Source organism: Malus domestica, chromosome 15 (assembly GCF_042453785.1).
Source record: "Malus domestica chromosome 15, GDT2T_hap1".
Lineage (NCBI taxonomy): Eukaryota > Viridiplantae > Streptophyta > Magnoliopsida > Rosales > Rosaceae > Malus > Malus domestica.
The window spans coordinates 20252131-20278336 of NC_091675.1; the positions used below are offsets into that span (position 1 = coordinate 20252131).

Genomic DNA, 26206 nt, shown 5'->3' on the forward strand with positions numbered 1-26206 from the left:
ACCCTAAAGGTCAAGAGGTGCTTAAAGCCATTACAGTCCTAAGGAGCGGCAAAGTTGTTAACAAAAAAGTGGGAGTAGACGATAAAGAACGAGAGTCTGAAGTTGTGGGTGCATCACCAACAAAAGCAATGGCGTCCACCAAGGTAAGTGAGAAGGAGAAGGTGATACTGCCACCCTTCCCTCAAAGGTTAGTCAAGCAAAAGAAAGAACAACACTTACTTGATATTTTTGAAACTCTTCGGAAAGTAGAAATCAATATTCCTTTACTTGATGCTATTAAGCAGATTCCATCTTATGCTAAAGTTTTAAATGATTGTTGTACTCACAAAAGAAAGTTTAAGGAACATGAGAAAGTTGCATTAACCGAAGAAGTAAGTGCAGTTTTGTTGAGAAAGTTACCTCTTAAACTAAAAGATCCAGGGAGTTTTACTATACCTTGCACTATTGGAAATTATCATTTTGATAAATCTTTGTGTGATTTGGGTGCAAGTGTTAATCTAATACCTTTCTCCATTTAAAAAAAAAATTAGGTTTAGGGGATTTGAAGCTAACATCGGTTTCTTTGCAACTTGTAGATCGATCAATCAAATACCCAAGAGGAATTATTGAAGATGTTTTAATCCGGGTTGACAAATTAATCCTCCTTGTTGATTTCTTGATTTTAGATATGGATGAAGATAGGGAAGTTCTGATCATATTAGGTCGTCCATTCTTGGCCACTGCCCGTACATTGATTGACGTTGAGAAAGGCACTCTTACCATGCATGTTGGCGATGAGGCAAACAAATTTAAAGTATTTGGAGCAAGTCAAGATCTGCAAGAGACTAGTAAATGTTACATGATTGACTATGTTTATGAAGATTCTTTCTCTCTTCTTATTGAGTCTTCCAAAAGGCCTTCTAGCAACCACTGGTTGGCTAATGAAGGAAAATCAAGTTCAATCGTCAAAGATGAAGGGTGGTGGAACAAGAGATTCGTGAACAAGAATAAATTTGATGTGTTCCCCCATTTTAATGATCTGCCGTCTTCAACTTAATTCGAAGATGGAAAGCTTGCTGGGTTAATTCTTATGGAGATTTAAGATTGCATCTATCCAGCTAAGTCTCTCTACTTTCTCTTTACTTTTGTTTTCATTTAATTTGTTTTGTTAGGTTGTTAAATTGTTCTTTCTTTTCCCTATTATTTATTTTTCCATTCTAAATGCTAGTTTATCTTACAACAATGAGGACAATGTCGATTTTAAGTTTAGGGGAAGGGAAAACAATTCAAACTTGGTTTTTATATTTTCGTTTTATTTAGAGTAAAAAACAAAACAAAACAATTCAAAAATAGAAAGAAAAAAAAGGAAAAAAAAAATGTTTCGAGTCGCTTTTCGAACATCTATGATGACATTGAGTTAACTTATGAGATGACTTCACTACGAATTTTCCATAATTGCGTATTTCTTTGCATCCTTCACTTGATAGCATGACCTAAACATGATTTTTTTTTTTTGGAAGCTTTGAATGCACGTAGACATGGTTGATATGATGTGTTGTGGTCAAGATAAATATATGTAAACACTTGTGGAGACATACATAATCCTTGTGAGCTTTTGAGCCTAGTATATGATTGAACCATTATGCTCAATCACATTTGTTCTTGTGTGTATGATCTTATTTTTTTACATGCATCTCTAGAACTTGCTTTATATCATTCGAAATGTACATCAATTCATGTAACAAACTTGGAAATGATATAGACATTTTTTCTTTCGTTTGAGCCTTTCTAGCCAACATTTATTTTTATTACTGAAAATATAACTTTAGCCCTTAAAACTTAATTTTCTCTACATAAAACCCGACATAGGTTTTTTACTTGAATAAAACCCATTGACTAGATTCTAAATCAACAAATTCATTAATTATGTTTGACTTTACACATTTAAAAATTCCGAATGCCTAAAATACCCCTATTTGAATTTTTTTTATTTTATTGATAAACCCTATTTGGATGTTTGATGTACATAATTAATGTCATGCAGATTGTAAGGAAGAATTAATGATTTTACAAAAAAGAAAAAAAAAACCACTAACGTTATAAATTCATTGCCTAATATATAATAACATAAAACATGTCTAATATATGTTATTATACATACTTAATTAAGTCAATAAAATTATATTTTACATATTAATGTAGATAAATTATTTCACATACATACATACATACATACATACATACATACATACATACATATATATATACATATACATATATATACACATATATATATACATATATATATATATATATATATATATATTGGCAAGAAATAATTAAGAAGACTAATAAGATGAGACTTTAAAGCCCATTGAATTAGAATGAAAAAAGAAGGCTAATTGCCTTGTCGGTTACAACTAGAAGGAGAATGGAGGATCCCTAATCAGACCAACAGGGGGTGCGCAAGATATAAAAAACAAAGAAAGAACAACCCATGGCAGAAGGGAGAAAAAGGAAGGACCAGAGCACCGTTCTGCAATTCGACATCAAAGAGTTTTTTCTTCTCCTTTCACTTCCTATTTTGTTTGTCTTTACTGCCCATTTAGATTATAAGTAACTAAATTTCATAGTTGGGATTTGGTTGAAGTCCTAATCATGTTTCCTTGAGTATTTTCGATACACTTTTGTTACAAGATAATTTGTTGATGCTTTAGTGATTAATTCCAGTTTTAATTCCAATCTTATTTAGTTATTTTATGATTTATCACCATAGAATAGCTTTGTAATTGAGTTCGTTACATGGGTAAATTTGGATAATCGAGTCTTGTACCTATGCCGAGTAACAAGAGAACTAGTTAAGGTTCTTGGAATTAATTATCACGAATAACCGGAATAGATACCATATTTTAGGATTCGTGTGTTTGTCGATTTCCATTGTATTATGCTTTCTCGGAGTGCAACTTAATGGATACCATACTAAATACTTCGAGAATGAAAGGAGTTAGTGTAGATACCCATGCCTAATTCGTTGTTTAGGGAAATCAATAGCTTAAAGAGTAGATACCATGTCTTTAGGTTGACAAACGTTAAGCATCAAAAATCTGTTTTGTATCATCGTGTGTATCGGTTGCTTAGGCGAAAAATGTTAGAGATGAAAACCAAAGTCCTAACCGTTCAAACATCATTTTCAAAACCCTTAATGTCAATTACTTTTATTTTCCTATGTTCTTTATATTGTGTTTTTATACGTAAATTTAAGACATCTCAAACTATTTTGTTAAACCTTTATGTGCATATTTGCTAGTTTTGTGAATTAATTAATTTAAATTGTTAGGAATCATACTCTAGATACATATTAGTGCAATCCTCGTGGAAATGATCTCGTACTTGCTTTCTATACTATGTGTTTGATCTTGTGCACTTGCGAGTTTAAAACGAGCTTTTAGTAGCTTAATACTTAGGTTGCTAAATGCATAACAAAAAGATTACACATGTCCTTAAACATTGATATGAAACATCACGATGAGTACTTGTGTCATGTAAGTTATTCTTGTGTGTAGAAGGTGAAATAGTTATACATAAATTTGGTAAATACATTTTTAAAAAGTGATGAATCATAAAATTGCTATGTACTTTTTCAAAATTAAGAAAAAATCTGATATGTTCCTAATAAAAACGCTCTTACTTAAACACTTGCGAGTATAAGTGCTTCATACTCAAAACAATCCTAACAATCCTAAGGCTTTCTCCAATCCAAGGGTAGGAAATCCCAAATTTTAGCCCCATATTTTCAACTGTTCATCATTCTTGTGGCTCGAGGAAGACATGCTTGAAGAAATTCTACAAAGATGCAAGGAAGATTCGTTAGATGGGAGCACAAAAAAAAACTTTCGATCCATTCAAGCGGGCTAAACCCAGCGGCTCGCTGCTCTCCCCCTTTCCCTTCATGCACGGGCCCGAGCCTAGCATGTAAAAAAAACAAAAAAAGAACCAGGCCCCAAAAATTAGCAAAGGAGGGAGCCCAGCCCGCGCTGGCTCCCCTTTCTTCCTCTTGGCCCAAAGGCTTCACGGCCCAATCCAACCAGGAGGGGGCCGTCGCCCCCGTGCTGCTTCTCTCCTCACCGCCTAAGCACAAAGGCCCAGACTACAACGCCCAAGCACCATCACAAGGTCAACCCATGGTAGCCACTTTTTTCAAGCTTCCTCGACCCCCGTCGAGCCAAAATTCAAGCCCTAAGGCTCCCAAAAAATTAAGAAGACAAGGAAAATTAATTTCTTCTTACCTTGAAGCAATGAAAAGATGAAGCAAGGAATGAAAGACGATCCTTTGCACATGCAAGATGTAGAAGATTGCTAGAGGAGTGGAAACAAATATCATCTAACATTTCTCTCTCTTGTAAGGTAGAATAAATCACTCTCCAAAGTTAATTTAATAATCCACTTAAGGTGGACTTAAATAGGCTTTGAGAGAAATTTATTTCCCTTTCCTAGAAGGATCTAATTTCCTATTAAAGAGGGAATCTACATCAAAATAGGAAACAATCCTATGTTTCCTAAAGTAAGAAGATCTCTACACCTGCTGCCCTTTCCTACTAGCAGCCCAACAGGTGTGGGGGCATTTGTGGAGCAAAAAATAATCAAGAAAAATATGGAGGTGACACGTGGATTTTTGGGTAAAAAAGACAAGATTACCCTCGATGCACACCGGGATTTCTAAGCGCAAGTAGTGGGCAATTATTCCTCAATCGAGTCAAAAGTGCCCAAAATAGGTATTTATTCAAAATCTATTTCATCCATCCTCATCAAATCTTCTCCACAATGTAACCCCCAAATCATTCCTTTCTAATTATATTAATTAGCTAATTAATTGATTTATTAATTAGCTAACAAATCATGAATCTCACCCAAAAAACCATCCAAGTGGCCGGTCCCCATCCTCCCAAAGGGGCCGGCCACACCCCTATATAAATACCCTCATTTTCTTCAAAACCTAAGTTCTACACTCTTGCCAAATTCTCTAAATTCTCCAAACACTTTTCCCTCAAAATTCTAACTTTGGCATCAGAGGTTCTTCAACCAAACCCCCCCCCCCCCCCAAATTTATCGTGGGCGCGTGAGGCTCTTGGCCTTGACCTAAGGTGTTGTTTGTTTTGTATGTTCAATTTTGTCTAAGCGGAAGAAATTTGCACAATATATATAAAGCCAATGAAAAATGTGACTAGAGATTTTGGTGTCACCAAGCTTCAACAAAAAATTTGGACAAAAAAGTGCCCAAGACAAAAAACTTCAAAAGCGTCCCAAAATAATGCATCAAATAAGGTAGGGGCATTTTTGTCAGTTTAATAGTATTTTTTTAATAATTAATATTTTTGTGGTTTGTTTGTTTGTTTTTAATTATTACCTCACAATAGGTTAGTAATAATGTGATTCAATTTCTCTATTTTAAACACGTTCAAAACATCTTAAGCGGCATGTAATGCCAAATATAAAAAAAGTTATTCGCATGCGGATAATAATGTGATTAAATTAATTGTCAAGTGATTTTTTTTTTTAACAAACGATATTATCTACACTAAGGGGGAAGGGATGGGCTTAGCCTCAGAATGAGCTAGCAATAATGTGATTCAATAAGTTGTTTATTAAATATTATTTTCTCTGTTTTAAACAAGTTCAAAACATCTTAAAAGGCGTGTAATGCCGGTTAAAAAAACAAAATTCTTTTGCATGCTGATAATAATGTGATTAAATTAGTTGTTAAATGATTGTTTTTTTTTCAATGAAAAGGGTGAATAGTGATTTTGGTGTCACCAAGCTTGAACAAAAATATTTGGACAAAAATGCCCCCAAGACAAAAAACTTCAAAGGCATCCCAAAATAATGCATCAAATAAGACAAAGGCATTTTCGTCATTTTAATAGTAGTTTTTTAATAATTAATTTTTTGTGTTTTTTTTTAATTTATTTATTTTTTAAAATTAGTACCTTTCAATAGGTTAGCAATAATGTGATTCAATTTTTCTATTTTTAAACACGTTCAAAACATCTTAAGAATCGTGTAATGCTGGATATAAAAAAGATCATTCACATGCGAATAATAATTTGATTAAATTAATTGTCAAATGATTGTTTTTATTTTTATTTTTAACAAACGATATTATCTACACTAAGGGGAGGGGGTGGGCTTAGCCTCACAATGGGCTAACAATAATGTGATTCAATCAGTTGTTTATTAAATATTATTTTCTCTATTTTTAAACACGTTCAAAACATCTTAAGAGGTGTGTTATGCCGGTTATAAAAAAGGTCTTTCACACGCGGATAATAATGTGATTAAATTACATTAAATTAGTTGTCAAATGATTGTTTTTTTTTAACAAACGATATTATCTATACTAAGACCATCTCCAATGGTTGGGCTAAAATCCAAATATTTTAGCCTGGAAAATTTAGCTTTTAGCCCAGAAACAACTTTTTTGCTTCAACCGTTCGCCTAAAATTTTAGCTTAGGATTATTAAAGAATGAACTTAGGCATTTTTTTTTAAATTAAATTTAAAAAAATATATATGTAGACTATCGTAAATTAATTTTATGAACATTTTAATCTAAAAAAATTTAAATTCCGATAAATATTGAAAAATCACTAAATTTTTCACAAAGCAAGCCTTAAATTATTTTAGCCGTTGAATTTAAATTTGGATCATTAAATCTTTTTTTTACCGTTAGATTTGATTATATTCGATCTCAACCGTTGGATTCAATGTATTTTAAAATAACATATTTAAAAAAAAAAAAATTTGAATTTGGACCGTTGAATCAACCAACGGTCCGTTAAACCAAGCCCTTGGATTCAAATTATAGCAGTTGGGATTTTTGGGTGGCCGACAAACGGCTGACAGCGGGGCCCACCCCTATTAGGAAAGGTTTGCAAGTGCACCGCGTGGGGTGCATTGGAGTGTGACTAGGCCGAGACTGGGCCAATTGCTAGTGAGTCCAGTCTCACCGGGGGGAATTTTGGGGGGTATTTGGCCCAGCTTTAACATTTGGCATTTAACCCAATATTTTAGCATGGGTTGGAGATTGTTTGGGGGGGGGGATTTGGGTTGGAGATGGTCTAAGGGGAAGGGGTGAGCTTAGCCTCATAATGGACTAGCAATAATGTGATTCAATAAGTTGTTTATTAAATATTATTTTATCTATTTTAAACACGTTCAAAACATCTTACGATGCGTGTAATGCCGGTTATAAAAAAAAATCTTTTGCACAGGGTAATAATATGATTAAATTAGTTGTCAAATGATTGTTTTTTATTTTTTTTAAACAAACAATATCATCTACACTAAGGGAGATGGAGTGGACTTAGCCTCACAATGGACTAACAATAATGTAATTCAATCAGTTGTTTATTAAATATTATTTTCTCTATTTTTAAATACGTTCAAAACATCTTAAAAGGCGTGTAATGCCGGTTATAAAAAAGTCTTTCGCACTGGATAATAATGTGATTAAATTAGTTGTCAAATAATTATTTTTTATTTTTAAAAAACGATATTATCTACACTAAGGGGGAGAGGTTGGGCTTAGCCTCACAATGGGTAAGTAATAATATGATTCTATCAATTGTTTATTATATATTATTTTCTCTATTCTTAATGTAAATTATATAGAGTTCAATTTTATTATGTGAATTCAGATGTTTTAATTGGTTTATGCAGGGTTTCTTCTAATATGATCTAAAATTATTCATTTACTTCAAATATTTGACTTTTCTTTTGTCAATTTACACATATAAATATATTTAAGATGTGTAAGTCGCGTATATCATGCCGTAATTCAAAAAATGTATTATTGTGAGTGCGTACATGAAGACTAGGAGATTAATAAATGAAAATGAATTTCTTACAAATTTGGCAGATCTTAGCTCCCAACGTGGTGCTATGGGACCCAACCATCATCCAAGCTGGCGCCCTCTAATACGTCACCAAAGTAAGCGCTAAAAGCGCGTCCGTGTCCAACCGCGCCACCAGAGCTGGATCTGTCCTTCCTGCCCTCTTATAATTCTTCCGAAAAGTCCATCATCTCCTCACAATCTCACTCCCCCTCTCCATTTCTCCTCACACCCCCCACGACTCCACCACACCCACAATGGCATCCGAAACCGACACCGCCAGATCCGGATCCTTAACCCCCAACGGCTCCGCCCCTGATTCGCCGGAGCACCGCAAGGTCGCTCTAATCACCGGCATCACCGGCCAGGACGGCTCCTACCTCACCGAATTCCTCCTCGACAAAGGCTACGACGTCCACGGCCTGATCCGACGGTCCTCCAACTTCAACACCCAGCGCATCAACCACATCTACATCGACCCCCACAACGCCCACAAGGCCCGCATGAAGCTCCACTACGCCGACCTCACCGACTCCTCCTCCCTCCGCCGCTGGCTCGACATAATCGCCCCCAACGAGGTCTACAACCTCGCCGCCCAATCGCACGTCGCCGTCTCGTTTGAGATCCCCGATTACACCGCCGACGTCGTTGCCACCGGCGCCCTCCGCCTCCTCGAGGCTGTCCGCTCCCACATCGCCGCCACCGGCCGCACCGACATTAAGTACTACCAAGCCGGGTCGTCCGAGATGTTCGGGGCCACCCCGCCTCCTCAGTCCGAAACGACGCCGTTCCACCCCCGATCCCCCTACGCAGTTTCGAAATGCGCGGCGCATTGGTACACCGTGAACTACCGCGAGGCATACGGGCTGTTCGCGTGCAACGGGATTCTGTTCAACCACGAGTCGCCGCGGCGGGGGGAGAATTTCGTGACCCGGAAGATCACCCGGGCCGTGGGTCGGATCAAGGAGGGATTGCAGAGCAAGCTGTTTTTGGGGAATCTGCAGGCGTCGAGGGACTGGGGTTTTGCCGGCGACTACGTGGAGGCGATGTGGATGATGCTGCAGCAGGAGAAGCCGGACGACTACGTGGTGGCGACGGAGGAGTCGCACACGGTGGAGGAGTTCCTGGAGGTGTCGTTTGGGTACGTGGGATTGAACTGGAGAGACCACGTGGTGATCGACAAGAGGTACCTGCGGCCGTCGGAGGTGGATAATCTGAAAGGGGATGCGAGCAAGGCGAAGAAGGTGCTGGGTTGGAAGCCGAAAGTCGGGTTTCAGCAGCTGGTGAAGATGATGGTGGACGAAGACGTTGAATTGGCTAAGAGGGAGAAGGTGCTTGTGGATGCTGGGTACATGGATGCTCAGCAACAGCCTTGATATCTCCGGTGCTGGGTACACGGGTGCCAAAAAGAGTTTTAAGTTATATAATGTGGCTTAGTTCTAGAGCTCAATAGAGTTTGCATTCCAGTAATTAATTGTTCAGTGCTGTTCGTTTCGAGGGTTGTTTTTGTTTTTAATTTTTCTGTAACTTTGATTCATTTTTCAGCAAATTACTTGTTTCCTACCCTGTCATTTTCATTTTCTTGTTTTTCAGAGAGATGTTATTAGCGCTCGAAAATGGTCCTCGGTTAATCCAAAAATGAATCAAGGACTAACAATCAACTAGAATTTTTATACGCCTCAATGTTGCCGAAAAGAAATTAATCAAACGTGTTTTCGTTCATAGATTTTGTACACGAAAAAATGCAAAATCAGTCTAACTTGGATGCTGCGGATGGTAGACTTTGGTCTGGATCTCTTTGCACGTCGGATGAGCTAGAGCTAGATTGGATTTCTTGGCCGGTGGTGCAGACTGCAAACGGCTTGATGGATGACCGGAGGGATTCGGGTCCTTCAACAGATATTCTCCGGCACAGTGCATCACAGTTGCTAATGACCTCTGTTAACCTTCCTTTAAGCTCCCCAATCTCCACCTGCAACGAATGAACTGCATGCGTGTTCCAATACGAAGATAGAATAAGTGGAAAAAGATCTCAGAAAGTTATGACACACATGCGATGGATGGTAGATACTGCCGATTTCACCATATACTAGGTCCATTGAAATCCGCCGAGGGAAAATGTGTATAACGTGATCACTTACCTTCGGATAAATGTTGTGAAGATGTCTTCATTGCCGACACTGAATAATTAAAACGTTGAAGAAGTTTAGCAGCCAAAGCATCCGTAACCTCTATTTTATTTTCTACCTCTCCCTGCAATAATTAGTAAGGTTTAAACGGTTCCTCTGGGGGAGAAGGGATGCCAAACAACTTTAGCTAGTACAAATCTCGGCATGAGAAAAAACAGGCTTCGGATAAGGAAGAACAAACCACATACTTCATTCCAAACATATCAAAAGTGTATGACTATGTCAGACTCCAACGAAATTTATTAACACTAGTTTATACCGCACTAAATGGAAAGTTTGCACCCGGTCAGAAACCAGCTCATTGCTTTAATAAAGGGCCATCACATGAAAAAATAACTTGAATTTCATTGCGACATCCTTAAAGTGGTCACCTCCTTGAAGTTGTTCAACTTAGTTCAGATTTAACCATGATCCACTTAATTCAGTGGTTTCATTTTACCAACCAGAGCATCAGAAGAAAAAAGTAAACGATCACACGCTCTATGCGTAAGGACACTGAAGAAGATACGCTAATCCTTGACCCACGTTCTATTTTCTACTTCGATTTTAAACTAAAAAATTGCCTCCTGAACTTCGAAATTATATGAAATAACCCTCCGACAGTAGAAAACGGACAGTCAGTGCATGCAAGTGTGAACCCTAAAAACCAGAGATTTATTTCTTCAAACAAACTCAGATATTCAACGAGGACAGTAGAAATCTTGTGAAAACAAACCTGTCTTTTGCTTATCTTTTGGACATTATCCTCCTGCCACTCACGGTACATTGAGAAGAGTTCCAATAGCACTTTCGGATCCACAACACCTACATTGTCAATTCATAACAGAGTAGCAAAATTTCCGCATCAAAACTAATAAAATACAAGCAACAATCTCGTCACGAAAAAAGACACAGCAGCTACAGAACTACAACCATTATACTAATCGCTGTGGAATTCCAAATTCAGCTAGTCCAATTCCTCTGTAAGGACTTCATTATGGTGTTTATTCACCTCAATCTTTTTCGTAATCGAAAAATATAAAATTCAGCGAAGCAGCTTACTTGGCACTGAAGAAGACGAAGGCTTCCTCACTAAAATGTCAGTCAAGCTGCCCTCAGCCGGGGGCGAAGTCAGCAGGGGCGTCGACTGCAATCAAACATTTCAAAAACGCAAATTCAAAAACTCGTTTTCAGAGAACAGCAACCAATTAACTGAATTCAAAATTTCAAACCCTAGTTTTTTTTTTCTTCTGTTTTCTTAAATTGATGAAAATTTGGGAAAGTAGAATACAAAACTCACGATTTTGAGGGATTTGAGCTTCTCTAAGACGGGATCGGCGGTCTCTGATCGTTCCGACACGGTGGTGATTTCTTCGGCCGGCCTCTTCAAGCATAATTAAAAATTTAAAATGCTAATTTAAATAAATTTGGATAATGAGACAAATAAAATTACAATTGGAGATGATTAAGACGGAGAAGTACCTGTGAGCTTGAGAGTGTGGATTCTGAGGCACCCATCGGTGCTGCTTCTGTACGACCGAAACGCAGCGTCCAAGTGGAGCTGAATACTGCGGAATTACAACAACGTTCGCGCGTGTACGGAAAGCGCGCCCCGACTTTGAGTTTGGTATTGGGCTTGGAGTGTCGCATTTACTTATTTATTTGTGTTGAGCTAGACAGTGAGGAGCCAAGTCACATATTTTGGAGGTGTCTGGATCCTGTCCGTGGCAACTGGTAGGGATCATTCTGATCAGTGTTCGTGGACCGTTAGATTTTTATCCATCGGTTACAAATAAGGGACCTTCTAAAAGTTATAATAATTGTAGCCGTTGGATAAAAATTTAACGGTCCACGAACACTGATTAGAGGATCCCGACCAGTTGCCTCAGAGAGGATCCAAATCCGTACAAATTACTAGTTTGATACTAATAAAAGCAAGTTTACTGTGGTACAAATTACTATTTTGATACTAATACAAGCGAGTTGATCCGTTGTAAAATTGTCTTCACAAACAACATTTGCAAATCCTATCTCACGAGAATTGCACATAAAAAAGCAAGAAAAGTATTCAAGTCAAATCTTAATCCGTGAGAAAGACTTATATAAAACGGGTTCACTATCATGTGGAGTTTTGCATCCAATATTATGTTGTCAATAGTAAGTTTTTCTTCACATGATAATTTAGTATTGAATTGAGACGCCGCGTAATGGTAAATTTGTTTCATGTAAGTTGTTCTCCTAATTTATCATCCTAAGTAATTTGTAGCATAGTAAAATTAGAGAAACAATAGTAACAATTCAGATTCAAACTATCGAATAATGCATATGATATGGCAATGTTGAATAAAAAAATATCAGCGAAAAGATTATGACAAGGAGAATTTAAATTCGACTACTAAACTAACGTTTGCAACGGAACTATCAGAAGAGCACAAATTTCAAATGCACCAATAAAACCGTTTTTCTTGAAATAAGCCACTTTTCGTACACGCTAGAAACAGAGGAAGAAAAGAGAAACTATTTAGTGGACGTTTGTTTTCCAACGAAACTAGCGCGTCGCTCTCCATTTAGCAAACTCAAAAGACAAAACCTTATTCGCGTCGAAACTGAAAACTCCACCGTGCTCCGCTACTCACGGTCAGATTCACAAACTCCGACAACCAAACCCCTATCTCCACTTCCCTCTCAATTTCTTCGCGTTTGAGTCGCTGCATATCCTAAGCATGAGACCTCGCAAGGCGGACGCTTCCAAACCGCCGACCGCTAAGAAAACGCCGCCGGCGAGGAAAACCGCCGCTAAAGCACCACCGGCGGCTTCCCCGCCGGACTTAGAAGTGGCCATTCTGAAAACCGTCGAAACAAAGCGCGGTTGTGCCGGCCGACTGAAGCAGGCCAAGAAGAACGAAACGACACCGCCTGCTGATTCGAAGGCCCCCAAATCATCAGGTAGTTATTGAATTAGTTTGTCAGTTAGTAGATTCATTATTTAATTTCAAACTTCAATTATTTAGTTTGATTAAATTAGGGTTTTATCATCTGGAATTTTGGTTGCTGCTGCATGTAGAAGTTGAACTTTGTTACTCAGCTGAACTAATTAAGTTGAAGATTTTTACGACTGATTATTTTAGTTCTGAATATAGCATTGTGATAGTTAGTTATTCACTTAATTTTTTTTCTTTGATTTAAATTATTGGTTGGATTAGTAGCTGAGGGGACTGAGGGATCAGCTGGTACTGCTAAAGTGGCACCGGCGGCTAAAGTTGCTGTGGTGAAAAAAGTACCTGCGAAAAGGTTGTCGGCGAAAGTTAAGACACTGGCATCTGCTAAATCTGTTTCACCGCAGACACCGAAATTGGGGGCATCAGTGAAGGCGAAAGCAGATGCATTGAACAAGGGGAAAACCGCAGATGTTAGTGACGTGGAAGTTACAGAAAAGAAAGCGGTTGCTGAGAATGTTGGAGAGTCTGCTAAGAAGGATGGAAGCATTGTGGAATTTGAAGTAAGCACTGTTGAGAATGTTGGAGAGCCTGCAACAGTCAAACAAACAACCGTGGAAGTAAAAGTAAACCCGAATGAAGATGAAGAGGATCCTGAAGAGGAAGAGGATCCTGTTGAGGAGGAGGATCCTATAGAGGAAGAGGATCCCTTTGAGGCAAAAGAATCTGTAGCTGGGGAGGTTTCAGAGTTTTCTGAGAATGAACTAGCTTGTGATGTAAAGGAGGGAGTGGAAGTGACAGAGGAAGAGGATCCCATTGAGGCAGAAAAATCTTTAGTTGGGGAGGTTTCAAAGTCTTCTGAGAATGAACCATCTCGTGATGTAAAAGAGGGAGTGGAAGTGCAAGAAGGTCAGGAGGAGAAGTCGGAGAGAGTAGAAGTGAAAGGAGATCAGAAGAAGGAGTTGGAGGATAATGGAGATGAAGTCGAGACCTGTAGTGAGGCTGCTAACAAGGTAGAAAATTCCAAAGAGGGGTTACAAGGAGAAGATGTTGAGCATGGTAAAGGGGTGTATGATGGTGATGAGCAGATGGAAGAGTATGGTGAGAAATTGGATCGTGGAGAACATGGAGAGGAGGAACTTCCAGAGGATGATGCAGAGGATCCCGCGGAAGAAACTGAGAGATTGGCTGATGAACATAAGGAATTTACACCCCATGAGCACAAGATGAGGAAAGAACGTGAGATATTTCTTGGTGGGCTTGATCAGGATGCTGTGGAGGAAGATGTGAGAAGGGTCTTTGAGAGGATTGGAGGGATAGTTGAAGTTAGGTTACACAAGAATCCTTCAACTAATAAGCACAAGGGTTATGCATTTGTGGAGTTTGAAAATAAGGAGTATGCCAGGCATGCTTTGTCTGAAATGAAAAACCCTGTTGTACGGATTTTTCTTTCTGCCTTTCCTGTTTCATATTTTTGTAAACTTCATGCTAATTAACCAATTTGCAGATAAGAGGGAAGCGATGTGGGACAGCACCTAGTGAGGACAATGACATGTTGTTTGTGGGTAATATATGCAATACCTGGACAAAGGAAGCTGTAAGTGCCAATATCATATCAGTCTTGAATGCATAACCTGATAAACAAATAAAGGTCGTACCCAGTGCACAAGGCTCCCGCTTTACGCAGGGTCTGGGAGAGGTGAATGTCGGCTAGCCTTACCCCCATTTATGGAGAGGCTGCTCCCAAGTCTCGAACCCGAGACCTACTGCTCATGGGCGAAGGCACTTGCCATCGCACCAAGTGCGACCTCTCCTGATAAACAAATAAGTAGCAAAAATGAATACTTGTATGGCTCGTTCACTCTTTCCCTTATCTTAATGTGGGATGACAGATTAAACAGAAACTGAAGGATTATGGTGTGGAAGGTGTTGAGAATATAAATCTTGTTCCAGATGTTCAAAGTGATGGATTGAGCCGCGGTTTTGCATTTATTGAATTCTCTTGTCGTGGTGATGCTAGGCTTGCATACAAGAGGCTTCAACAGCCCGATGCTATATTTGGCCACGCTGAAAGAGCTGCCAAAGTGGCTTTTGCTGAACCTATACGTGAGCCTGACCCAGAGATCATGTCCCAAGTGAAGTCTGTATTTGTCGATGGGCTTCCACCTCATTGGGATGAGGACAGAGTTAGAGAGCAATTTAGATGCTATGGAGAAATCTTACGCGTTGTTGTGGCTCGGAATATGTCTACAGCCAAGCGGAAGGATTTTGGATTTGTTGATTTCTCTACCCATGATTCTGCAGTGGCCTTTGTTGATAGTATAAATAACATAGAACTGATGGATGGGAATTCAAAGGTATTCTTGTGTTCTGTGTGTGTGTGTGTGTGTGTGGGTACAAAAACAAATGATTAGGTTATCTGGCACATTGGAAAAATAAAAAAATATATGGGAATGTTCTTTAACTGATTTGCATTTGTCCGTGCAATCATGTAGGCACATGACCAATTTGAAATCCACCGCACATTCCACCCTTCACAGCCTGAGTTTTAGGCAAAGGATTTGAAAGTCTTGCTTTCACTTTTACCTAGAGTTACAAAAATCAACATGGGTAGGTAACAAATTAAAATAGGGATTAAGAGTACGTTACTTCAATTACAAATTCTGACTGATGCAATCATATATGAAGAAAATAATGGCCAACAAGTAATTGCAATAACAATTGTAAATAAAGTTCATCCCTTACATGTGTATGTATGCATGTGTGTAGGATGGTGTCGGTAGTGGTATCTTTTCAAGATCTGGTAAGAGATATGTTTGAGTTTTGATTGAAAATTCATTTTGATTTGCACATTGTTTCTTGTTCTCACTCTTTAAGTCTCTATTGCTCATAGGACGGGGTTTTGGTCGCGTTGGACATCATTTCAACCGTGCAACGTTCCAACCTGACAGACATTTCTATCGTGGTGGACGTGGTCAAACTGGCAGGATGGGTTTCCCGAACGAATATGACTTCGATTACCCATACGAGTTTCATGGACAAGGTTTTTATTGTGATTACATTTGTGTCTTGTAGTTTCTCCCCCTAACAAAACTTACTGATTTTGTTATGTTTATCAGGGGGAAGAAGGGGCTCTTTCAGGGACGGTCGTTATGGATTTGGTGGAGGTGCTCCAGTTGCTGCCCCACCATCAAGACCCTACACAGATCGGACTTGGCATGATGCCCCTGATAGAGGCTATGGTATGCATATTCCTCCTAGGAGGCATCCATATTCTCCAGGACAGTTTGATGGACCATTCATGGGGGGTCATTTTGATGAACCTTATTTTTACAATGATAACGCACATGGAATAAAACGTCCATTTCACATGAGAGTAAGATTCCCTTGATTTTTTTTTTTTTTTATGTTTTTGTTTTTTTGTTAAGCATTTTATGGCATTCCTTATCATATGAAACTGCTACTTCTAGGACTATGATTATGACTACTCGGAGCCTAGTAGTTGTCGCCCACGGTTGGATTACACTGATCCAGCAGCTTCGTTTCATGGAAACCATTATAGGGGTAAAGAGTTTATGCTCAGTTTTCTTTTAATTTTCCTCTCTTCTCCTCGTCTTGCCCGTATAGTTACTTTTATGTCAGTTTACTATCTTAATTGACTTGTCTTTTAGATACTTACGGAGCTCGCAACAGTGTCTACCCTCATGATTATTGTGGTCCTGGAGTAAGCAATTGATGTTCACTTCATCCTTACTTGACATGTTACATTAACGTAATTATGATGCATCAAATCTTGTTTTGCAGTATAATTCCGGTCCATATTCATCTTATTTCGAGGGCAATCACTCATATGCAGGTGGCCGCTACTATTAGACTCAAGAACTTTTTGGTAATACGAGTGTTTTGTGATTTTAAGTTCAAATCCGTTATTGTGAATTTGGTACGTTAATGTCGTAATGGTACTTATTTAATTGTGATCAGGTGTACTTGATCGAAGATGGGCTAGCAGCTTGCTGTTTGAAAGAAGTTGCATAGTTTTTTCTCTTCTCTGTCTTCATCTTTCCTTTCGTCCTCTATCTGTCTTCTTTACTTGTTCGTTGCCCATTAAATTAATTTTCAGTAGGATTTCCAAATCTTTTCTGTTTGTAGTTTAGGTAGTCTCCAAGGGCCTTGACTTAAGAAACTAGTAATTATGTGTATAGTGGAGGTGGAAGGAGACCGACTCATTAGGCATGGACAACTGGAGCACTGTGTTATAGTTGTTCTTTTGAAGTTAAGGTACTTGTTTCATCCCTATCTATAAATACCGACCCGGGCCAATTACTTGTTGATTGCAGTTAATTTTGTGGTTTAGAGAAGTCAAGTTTGGTGATTTTAGAGATGACAGGTTTTTAGTTTAGGGTTTATCCTTTTTCATGGAGATGCAAGGGTTAACGTCAGAAATGCAGATGAAGATGAACCGACGGCTTTTTATGGAGAGACAAATATGCATAAATTATGGAGTTCTCTTCGAAATCAATGAGAAACATGTGTGATTATATTCTCAGAGGTTTTTCTAAATTAGGGTAGGCTCTATATGACATTCTGATGTTGGTGTATATGATGTTATGTAGTGATTTTCTCCACACTGAAATGTAGCTTTGGGTATTTAGCATGGATTTAGCGGTTCATAACCAGTTTTGCCTTTTGTCATGAAACTGTTCTGCCAGAGGTATACCTTAGTTTTCGTATTTTTCCGAGGGATGATGCCATTTGGAATTACAAAAAATTCAACCACATTTGCTTTGATGTTATAACTGCGAGGAGCATAAGGGATTGATCAGGTCATATGGTGCCCAGTTATATCAATTTCATAAAAGTTTTATCCTGTGGAAGATCCCCGTGAGGAGGAATAAGGAGTTCATTGCTTTTCAGGTGATAACTAGTTGTTGGGCAAGTAGTTTTAAAGCTCCGACAAATGAATTTTTGTGGTTGTCATCAAGAAATTTGGACTTTCTATGGTAGAATTTTCTTCTCTAGTTTTGGCATATGCTGGCCATTTATGATTTTTTTTTTCTGGAAATTCGGGGCCAGATGCTGAATGTATTTGGTTCTCAATTGAAGTTAAAGGTATATTGTCTGTTGTCTCAAACGGGTAGTGGCTCAGGCTGTAATTCATTCTGATTATCCAATTACTTTTCGTTAGGGCTTTAGATTGTATCATCATTGTGATTGAGTAGGCAAATGCTAGTCATTCATGATGTTTCTGCTAATCTAAATGCACTACTTTTGGGTTCTTATTTGAAGGAATTTAGTCTTTGTTTTGTCAAATGGGTAGTAGCTCCGTCCTACCGATCCTCTCCCAGAAGAGGATCTGTATGACTCTGCTATAATTGGTTTTGACATACATAACACTGCTCACTAGAGGATTAGGTATTATACTGACCTGTCATTGATTGGTGTTATGACCCGTGCCTCTTGTCGCATATCGCATAACATTAAGATTTTCTTACTAGCAGTTGTATATAGGTTCCATTTCTCTGTTGAAAACATTGAGCATACAGAAACATGGATAACTGCTAACCGTATAGGCTTGTTTGGTGTCTAGGATTGGATTGGATTGGATTGGATTGGATTGGATTGGGTAGCTCCCTAGATCCAATGTATGTTGAAGGAAGAACTGGATCTAAACTTCCAAATTTTGGGAGGGATAATTTTTCTTCTTACGAGTCCATCTTTTACCCTCAATTGACAGAAACTGGACGTAGGCATACATTGAATTTAGTGAGTTATCTAATTCAGCCAATTTTGAACACCAAACGAGGGCATGTAGAATGTCATGATTGACGTACGTCGGTACAGTATGTGGTGTGTTTGATTTTCTGCATTATGGTGCTACTTGTCTGTTTGGCAGTCTCGAGTCAGACATGGTGCCGTACAGAGAGTTGAATTACGAGCAGGATATTACAAAGTTCCTCTGTCATGTCATTTGTTCATTCAGGTTTGCATAACAGAGAAAATTCTAGAACAAAAACCAAGTCTTTACGTTGGACAGAATTTGTAAAGACGTTGATAGTTTATATCTTGTTTATTATAATTTCCACCAAATACTACATTGTAAGCTACGGTTGATCGATGTCTTACAAAGTTTCGATCAATTACGGATGTGGAAATTTTGATTACGACAATGGTCATTGAACTCTAATTGCCCCCACGTGTTTAACTTTTGTCCTTTTTGTCATTGTTTTGTACACGTTATTGATTTTACTCCTTAAAAAGGAGATCAAATTGACGAAAAGAGTAAAGTGGGACATATAACGCAATTGGAGGACCATAGAATTTAAACACAGAAGGTTGAACACGGATATACGTACCACCTAGGGCGTATTCAACTCATACTTGAAATTTGGGCATTTTCACAATGTAATTGATGGGAAACAAATGGAGTATAGAGAGAAGATAAATTGAATTCCAACAAAAGTAAAAGAAGACGAACACAATTAGAACAAAGATATTTAAGATGAGTAGAGCTATATGTGTGAGTACGAAATTGTGTTTATATTTATGCAAATATACCAAATGTTTATTTTTGTCCGTGTTTTTTTCTCGCTTTTTTCTTTTTGTGCACACTTCTCTATGTCTGTGTCACTTGATTCGCATTTGCGGAAATTATTTTGCTAATGATAAACCTCATTCAACCTACAAAAACAAATGTTTCTTTCTTTCCCTCTAAAGAAATTGTTATTCTTTTGTTTTTCTACCACAATTCCACACTTAAATGTAAACCATTTTTGCTCCTTCAACCCACATTGCAAAAAACACACTTTCCTCTCTTCATTAACCCCAAAATTCCACATCCAAATAAAAATTAAACCCGCAGAAAATCCCCGACAAGAACAACCAGAAAAACACAGACAAACACACTTCCCACCACAATCAAACTCGATAACAAAACCAAAATTGCCACGCAGAAAATCCAGCATCCAATCTCTATCTCCACGTGTACGTCCCCGATTTCTCCTATGCACACCTGGCAATCCCCAATACATCGAATCGCCCAATCACAGCCCAGAATTCCCCAGCCGCAGATTGCTCCCTCCATTTAAATTCCAAGAGGTCCAGTGTCTAATCCCGTCAGTCGGTTATCTTTCTACTCCAGAAACGAAAAATTTAGCGTTTTCTGTTCTCCGTTTTTGCGATGTCAGTCACCGAAGAAGCTCAAGCACCCGCCGTGGATGCCCCACCGCCAGAGGAGGCTCCGGTGACGGAGGAGCCCAAGCAGGAAGAAAAGCCAACTAGGCAGACGAAACCCAGGACTCCAAAAGAGAGGAAGCCTGCACAGCCAAAACCCAAAACCAAAACCGCCGCTCATCCTCCATACTTTCAGGTACTTGAATTTGCGATTTCAGATCCCGATTTCTTCATTTTCTCCATTTCTGCTTCTGGGTTTTTTATAATGGTGCTCGAATTCAAGATTTGTGATCATTTTCTTCAGTTTTTGAATTTTGGTTGCGAATTTTGTTTGCAGATGATAATGGAAGCACTTATGGCGCTGAACGAGAAGAGCGGGTCGAGTCCGTACGCCATAGCAAAGCACATGGAGGAGAAGCACAAGGCGGTGCTCCCGGCGAACTTCAGGAAGACTCTGGCACTGCAGCTGAAGAACTCGGCGGCGAGAGGAAAGTTGATCAAGATCAGAGCCTCGTACAAGCTCTCCGAGGCGGGCAAGAAGGAGAAATCGACAGCCAAAACAAGCGCCGTTTCGAAACCAAAAGCGGAGAAGAAGACCAAAACGACCTCCTCTGCTAAGAAGCCCGGGAAAAAGAACAAGATGTCAACCGCCGCGAAGCCCAAGCAGCCCAAGTCGATCAAGAGCTCTGCTGCTAAGAAATCGAAGAAGTCTGCTGCTTGAAATATGTGAAGACGAAGAAAGATGTATAAAAAGTAGGGCAGAATAATAAGTTGGAGAAAGTTGTGTTTGTCGGTGCTCTGTTTTTGTATGTGAATATATGGAATCTTTTGGTGTATGGAGGAGATGGCCGTAAACTTTGGAAAAATGGGGTCTTTTTGTAATCTGCAAGTTTTCTTGGAATGAAAGAACTAACTTGTGCTAATTGCTGAGTTTTGCTTTGCATCCCCTCTTTCATTGGGCGAGCCAGAAATTATTTCAATGGTAATAACTATGAAGAAAGGGTGTATGATAATACAAACCCCTTTAAAAAAACAATCTCACCCTAATAAGTAACATATAAACAAACAAAAAAAACAAGAAATAAGAATCTTATACCTCCTAAGTCCCTACAGTCTTTCCAAATTAATCTCAATTTTTAAAAAAATTCTAAACAAGTATTTAAGTTATTGAAAATATTATATATGTTATAAACTTCTTATTTAAGCGTAATTAAGTAAATCTTAGGAGGTGTAGTCAAATTTGGATTTAAGAGGATTTTAAAAGGTTTTAAAATCCTAGTGTAGTCAATTAAAAGATTTTAAAGAATTTTAGAATCCATTCAAATCTAGGTGTAGTCAATTAAAGGATTTTAGAATTCTTTAAAATCTAGGTGTAGTCAATTAAAAGATTTTAAAGGATTTTAAAATCCATTCAAATCTTAAGTATATTAAAAAAAATTATGATTTTGGAGGATTTCAATAAATTGTGGATTTTGTAGGATTTGAGAGCCAAAAGTATTAATAACCAAGATTAAAAAGAATCCAACTTCACCCCTTAGAATTTCAAATCCTTCCACCACAATCCACCACAATCCATTCAAATTCTTTAAAAATCCATATAAGTTTTGTAGGAGTCTTTAATCCTCTTTGATCTTATCAAATCTATCACTATTAAAATCCTTTTAAATCTTAGTTTGATTATATCCCCTTTAGATTTGATTTGATTTTAGTTATTCTTCCATATTAGAACTCGTATTCTTTGGAGGAGAAGAATTTCTTCATTTCCTTATTACTATAAATAAAGGCAATGTGTAGGGAGAATAACACATCCTCTACACAACCTTACAAACGCATCTCTCTCTATAGTTTATCTGTGCCGCTGGCCCCCCTCTCTTAGTTAAATATAGGCCATAACACATTATCAGCATGCTCCTACCGCTACACTTAGAAATCTAACGTGGAAGTTTTATGCATCAAACCAGTTCAATAATATCATCATGCAATCAGGTTCTTTCAAAACAACGGTTATCTTGATATTTTTGCAGCTCTGATAGCATGAACATTCACCATGATGCATGACTCAATTTATGCTTTTCGAATTTTAGATTCTACATAAATTATGTATGCATTATATTCATAATTATTAAATTATGTGAATTTAATATTACCATGAATTGCATCAAATATATGTACATGCATTAAATTATTTATATGAATATGCATTGAATTAATCTGGAAATTGAATTTTTTTTTAATTAAAATATGGATTAAGGTTTCTTTCCAAACCCTTCTACTGTGAAAGCCACGGTTGGTAAGCCACCAAGTCGTCAAGCCATCAGCCCTTAGGCCTGCAGCCTGAGTGGCTGAGCCGAGCCGCAAGACCATAGAACTGGAGACGAAGGCTTCTGGTTTTGAAACCCAGAAAAACCTAACGCCTTTAATGGCGTCTCCACCATCACAGGTGGGCCTGCAACCCAACCTTGACCTTCGGTCACCGTCATGACGGCCTGAAGCTTGTCCACCGACGAAGATTGACTAAAATTCCTTTGAATCTCGTTGGATTTTTTGAAATTCCTATTTGAATTTCTAGGGTTTTTTGGTTGAAATGTTGAGATTTCAAAATATCCGTTTGTAATCATGGTCGAAAACACCCAAAAAGGGTACCACTGAGTCTTCCCGTCCAAGATTTGGCCACCTGCAGTGGCGGCGCTGGTCATCTTCTCTGGCAAAAACCCCTAGTTCTACTAGGACTTCTTAGCCCAAGCTCGATACCAATTTTTGGGCCTGGCATTGACTTAAGCTGAAAGAAAAAAAAAGGTTTTTCTTTTCTTTTGGGCTCATTACTGCAAGCCCAAACCCTTATCTTGGCCCACTCGTGACACCAACCCAATTGGTCATCGATGTCCCCATGTCCCCGTTGCAGTGGAACCAAGTCTATGTGGTTGTTGTGGATTTCCTATGCTGCGACACACCAAATCCCAACCTCGCTGGTGCATCCATGCTCCCTACCGTACATGGTCATCACCCTTGCCTGGGCATATTTTGAGCCCGGTTTTCCTTGGTAGCCCTTTTGCTGCCTTGGGCCTATATCCTTTTGGCCTGATCAGCCCATTCCAGCTCAAATTTGGGCCTGGATCTCACAATATTAATTTGTTCAGCCCACCCTTGGGCTTTTGGCCCATATTTTTTGGCCTTGAACTTAATTGTTATTTTTCACCCACACTTTACTTTTGGTCCAAAGTCCAAAAAATTAATTCAATTATTATAATTCTAAGACCTGAAATTCTATTTGCATATTTTCTTGCATATTTCTGTATATATATGCGTTTGTTTGCAAGTAATATGAACCTGAAGTTTATAAACTTTTCTCGAAATAATTAATTGAATGAATTTAAGTTTTCAAACTTTTATGCATGTGACCGCTTCAATTAATTTTTATTTCTAGGTATGACTAGTGGGAAAGTTAGTTGTCTGGCAGATAGTGCAACCACACACACCGTTTTGTGTGAACACATCTATTTCACTAACTTTATACCTAAGGATGCACATCTGACAACCCTTTCAGGACCATCCAACCTGATCGAAGGATGCGGTAAGACACGTATAATGTTGTCCAATGATACAATAATAACCATTAATGAGGCACTCCATTCTCCACATTCCGGAAAAACGTTGTTGAGTTTCAAGGGCATTAAAGATAATAATTACCATGTTGAAACCTATGTAGAAAACAAGGTTGAATTTTTTTGCATTATTTCCTACGAATATGGCCAGAAGCGTATTTTAGAGAAGATGGAGCGTATCCCGAGTGGTCTGTATAATACAACCATACGCCTTATAGAGAGCCACTATGTGGCCGGCCTTACCTCTGGGACCGCGCATAAAATTACACTTTGGCATGATCGTTGGGGACATCCTGGACGAACAGCGATGCACCGTATCCTCAAATTATCACATGGGCATCCACTAACCTGAAGTTTAGGTTCGATTCAAGGAATCACATAGCAAACCTGTTATATGGGAAAACTTATTATTAAGCCTTATTATGACAAGATTTGCTCGCATCCTCCTATTTTTCTACAAAGGATTCAAGGGGACATTTGTGGATTGATTCACCCTCTCTGCGGACCATTTAGATATTTTATGGTTTTGGTTGACGCTTCCACATGTTGGTCATAAGTGTGCTTGTTGTCCACAAGGAACCCTGCAATCTCCAAACTATTGGCTCAGGTTATCAAGCTCAGAGCAAGTATTAAAATATCCATTTTCTATTAATTTCTCTGATCATAGAGGGGCCTCTTTAACATTATGTATAAATGGGCTATCCTATTGGTACATATATGGTAGATGGACGCATTCAATCCTTGTTTGTCCATTAATTCCCAATTCTTTTATGCATTGCGGGGTAGAGCAACATGGTAGCTCGCAAGGCTCATAACCTTGAGGTCATGGTTCAAATCCCGTCTCCACAACATTTTTTTTTTGTGGACAACAAAATATAATAATGAATTACCCTTTTCATTTTGGTGGGAGGAAAATAGAGTGGACAGTAGAACCCCTATACTATTGTGGTTAGCTATACTTAATGCTTTATCTATTAAATAAAAAACAAAATTTAATATACGTATCTATTATCCTGAGCAGATAGTGGGAATCGAACTGCTTCTTCTCCTTGGCAAATAGAAATTTTACCATTCGACTATATCCGCATTATATATAATTTATTTAGTATTTATAATATTTTATAAATTATAAATTATATTTTATTTTTTATATATCATAAAATAAATAAATAAAATTTCATTTTTTAAACTTATTATAATTATAGAATAATAATACAATAATACATATTTAATATACAATATATGCTCACCATCCTAATTTTCCGATCAAATCTATTCGATTGGATAACTTTTGATGACTATTGCATGTCTGTTAAGGTTGAAGTAACAACTAGCACCCCATGTTCACACCCAGAACTGCCTGGTAGAGGCATTCATTAAGCGGTTACAAATGAATGCTCATTTGTTGGTCATACGTACCAAGTTCCCGATCATTGCTTGGGGCCATGCAATATTGCATGTAGCCATGTTAATCCGCCTGAGGCCTGTTGCGACCTAACCATATAACGCCATTCAGTTGGTTACCGAATACGAATTCGACATATCGCATATGCGTGCTTTTGGTTGTGCAGTCTATGTACTGATTTCGTCGCCTTTACGTACAAAAATAAGGCCTTAGTGGAGGATGATAAACTATGTCGGATATGATTCTCCTTCAATCATTCGTTACTTAGAACCTTTGACAGTTGATTTGTTTACCGTTCGTTTAACGCATTGTCACTTCTATGAGACAATCTTCTTGTCGTTAAAGGGAGATAAGAACGTTACCATTCATGAAGAACAACGTGATTTATCGTGGAGGATTCCCACTTTGTCTCAAACCCCGAAACACGCTCTCAATTCGGCTAAGGTGTTGACTCTATGGTTTGAAGCAATCCGAAAGAATATGGTATAATTGCCTGAGTGAGTATTTAACTAGTCAAGGATATGTGAACAACGAACTATGCCCTTTGTGTTTTCATTAAGAAGTCACATTCTGATTTTGCGATTGTTGCAATTTATGTCGATGACATGAACCTCATCGAAACTTCTAAAGAGCTCCAGAGAACTGCCGCACACCTGAAGTTAGAATTTGAGATGAAAGATCTAGGAAAGACTTATACTATTTCGGTCTCGAGATAAAGCACCGTTTAGATGAAATTTTAGTATATTAATCGAACTACACTCATAAGGTGTTGTGCTGCTTTAACGAGAATAAAACAAAGCCTTCGAGTATTCCTATGGTCGTTGGCTAGATGTAAAACGAGATCCCTTCTATCCGAATGAGGGATGAATAGATTTTGGAGCATGAAGTTCTTTATCTAAGTGCTACATGCGCTTTATTGTACTTAGCTCAATGTACTAGACTCGACATCTCCTTCGCTGTTGATCTTTTAGTAAGATACAATAATGCACTAACACGTAGACACTGGGCCTGTGTTAAAGACATATTCCGCTACCTTAAGGGTACCACAGATATGGGCT

At 38.3% G+C, this 26206-nt stretch overlaps 4 protein-coding genes across 13 annotated transcripts; 3 read left to right on the top strand and 1 right to left on the bottom strand.

Moving 5' to 3' along the window:
- The first annotated feature begins 8124 nt into the window (after positions 1-8124).
- LOC103436130 (GDP-mannose 4,6 dehydratase 1) lies at positions 8125-9438 on the top strand. The gene has a single exon (XM_008374550.4). The coding sequence runs from the start codon at positions 8125-8127 to the stop codon at positions 9241-9243; it is 1119 nt and encodes a 372-aa protein (XP_008372772.2). The 3' UTR covers positions 9244-9438.
- Positions 9439-9518: 80 nt separating this feature from the next.
- On the bottom strand, positions 9519-11709 carry LOC103436132 (uncharacterized). 2 transcript variants are annotated; one of them, XM_070812631.1, is made up of 6 exons: positions 11518-11709; positions 11336-11419; positions 11098-11182; positions 10772-10860; positions 10009-10120; positions 9519-9839 (listed from the first exon to the last, which is right to left on the bottom strand). In XM_070812631.1, the coding sequence occupies exons 1-6, from the start codon at positions 11683-11685 to the stop codon at positions 9820-9822; spliced, it is 558 nt and encodes a 185-aa protein (XP_070668732.1). In that variant the 5' UTR covers positions 11686-11709; the 3' UTR covers positions 9519-9819. The 2 variants fall into 2 exon arrangements, with proteins under 2 accessions (XP_070668732.1, XP_008372773.2); XM_008374551.4 differs by having other exon boundaries at positions 9519-9853.
- An 810-nt stretch (positions 11710-12519) lies between these two features.
- LOC103436133 (uncharacterized) lies at positions 12520-17647 on the top strand. Of its 9 annotated transcripts, none has more exons than XR_011575762.1 (11): positions 12520-12981; positions 13239-14407; positions 14479-14568; positions 14864-15328; positions 15741-15774; positions 15865-16014; positions 16091-16347; positions 16442-16536; positions 16572-16695; positions 16776-16860; positions 16953-17307. XR_011575762.1 is itself a non-coding variant. In XM_070812634.1 (11 exons), exons 1-10 carry the CDS (start codon positions 12759-12761, stop codon positions 16842-16844), a joined length of 2589 nt encoding a protein of 862 aa, XP_070668735.1. In that variant the 5' UTR covers positions 12520-12758; the 3' UTR covers positions 16845-16860; positions 16953-17307. The 9 variants fall into 9 exon arrangements, 4 of the variants coding, with proteins under 4 accessions (XP_070668735.1, XP_070668733.1, XP_070668734.1 ...); XM_070812634.1 differs by having other exon boundaries at positions 16572-16608; XM_070812632.1 differs by having other exon boundaries at positions 16442-16535; positions 16643-16695.
- On the top strand, positions 17631-21064 carry LOC103436134 (histone H1-like). Its single transcript, XM_008374557.4, has 2 exons — positions 17631-20337; positions 20479-21064. Exons 1-2 carry the CDS (start codon positions 20149-20151, stop codon positions 20860-20862), a joined length of 573 nt encoding a protein of 190 aa, XP_008372779.1. The 5' UTR covers positions 17631-20148; the 3' UTR covers positions 20863-21064.
- Positions 21065-26206: the final 5142 nt, after the last annotated feature.

Bases quoted from the DNA above. Each gene is read 5' to 3' on its own strand.
- LOC103436132 (XM_008374551.4), bottom strand. From the start codon at position 11,685: ATGCGACACTCCAAGCCCAATACCAAACTCAAAGTCGGGGCGCGCTTT. The intron at 11,183-11,335 runs GTGAGTTTTGTA...GTTTGATTGCAG, and splicing joins AGCTCAAATCCCTCAAAATC to TCGACGCCCCTGCTGACTTC. The intron at 9,854-10,008 runs GTAAGTGATCAC...ACACGCATGCAG, and splicing joins TTCACAACATTTATCCGAAG to TTCATTCGTTGCAGGTGGAG.
- LOC103436133 (XM_070812632.1), top strand. From the start codon at position 12,759: ATGAGACCTCGCAAGGCGGACGCTTCCAAACCGCCGACCGCTAAGAAA. The intron at 16,536-16,642 runs GTAAAGAGTTTA...CTTGTCTTTTAG, and splicing joins TCATGGAAACCATTATAGGG to ATACTTACGGAGCTCGCAAC. The intron at 16,696-16,775 runs GTAAGCAATTGA...CTTGTTTTGCAG, and splicing joins ATGATTATTGTGGTCCTGGA to TATAATTCCGGTCCATATTC.
- LOC103436130 (XM_008374550.4), top strand. From the start codon at position 8,125: ATGGCATCCGAAACCGACACCGCCAGATCCGGATCCTTAACCCCCAAC.
- LOC103436134 (XM_008374557.4), top strand. From the start codon at position 20,149: ATGTCAGTCACCGAAGAAGCTCAAGCACCCGCCGTGGATGCCCCACCG. The intron at 20,338-20,478 runs GTACTTGAATTT...TTTTGTTTGCAG, and splicing joins CTCATCCTCCATACTTTCAG to ATGATAATGGAAGCACTTAT.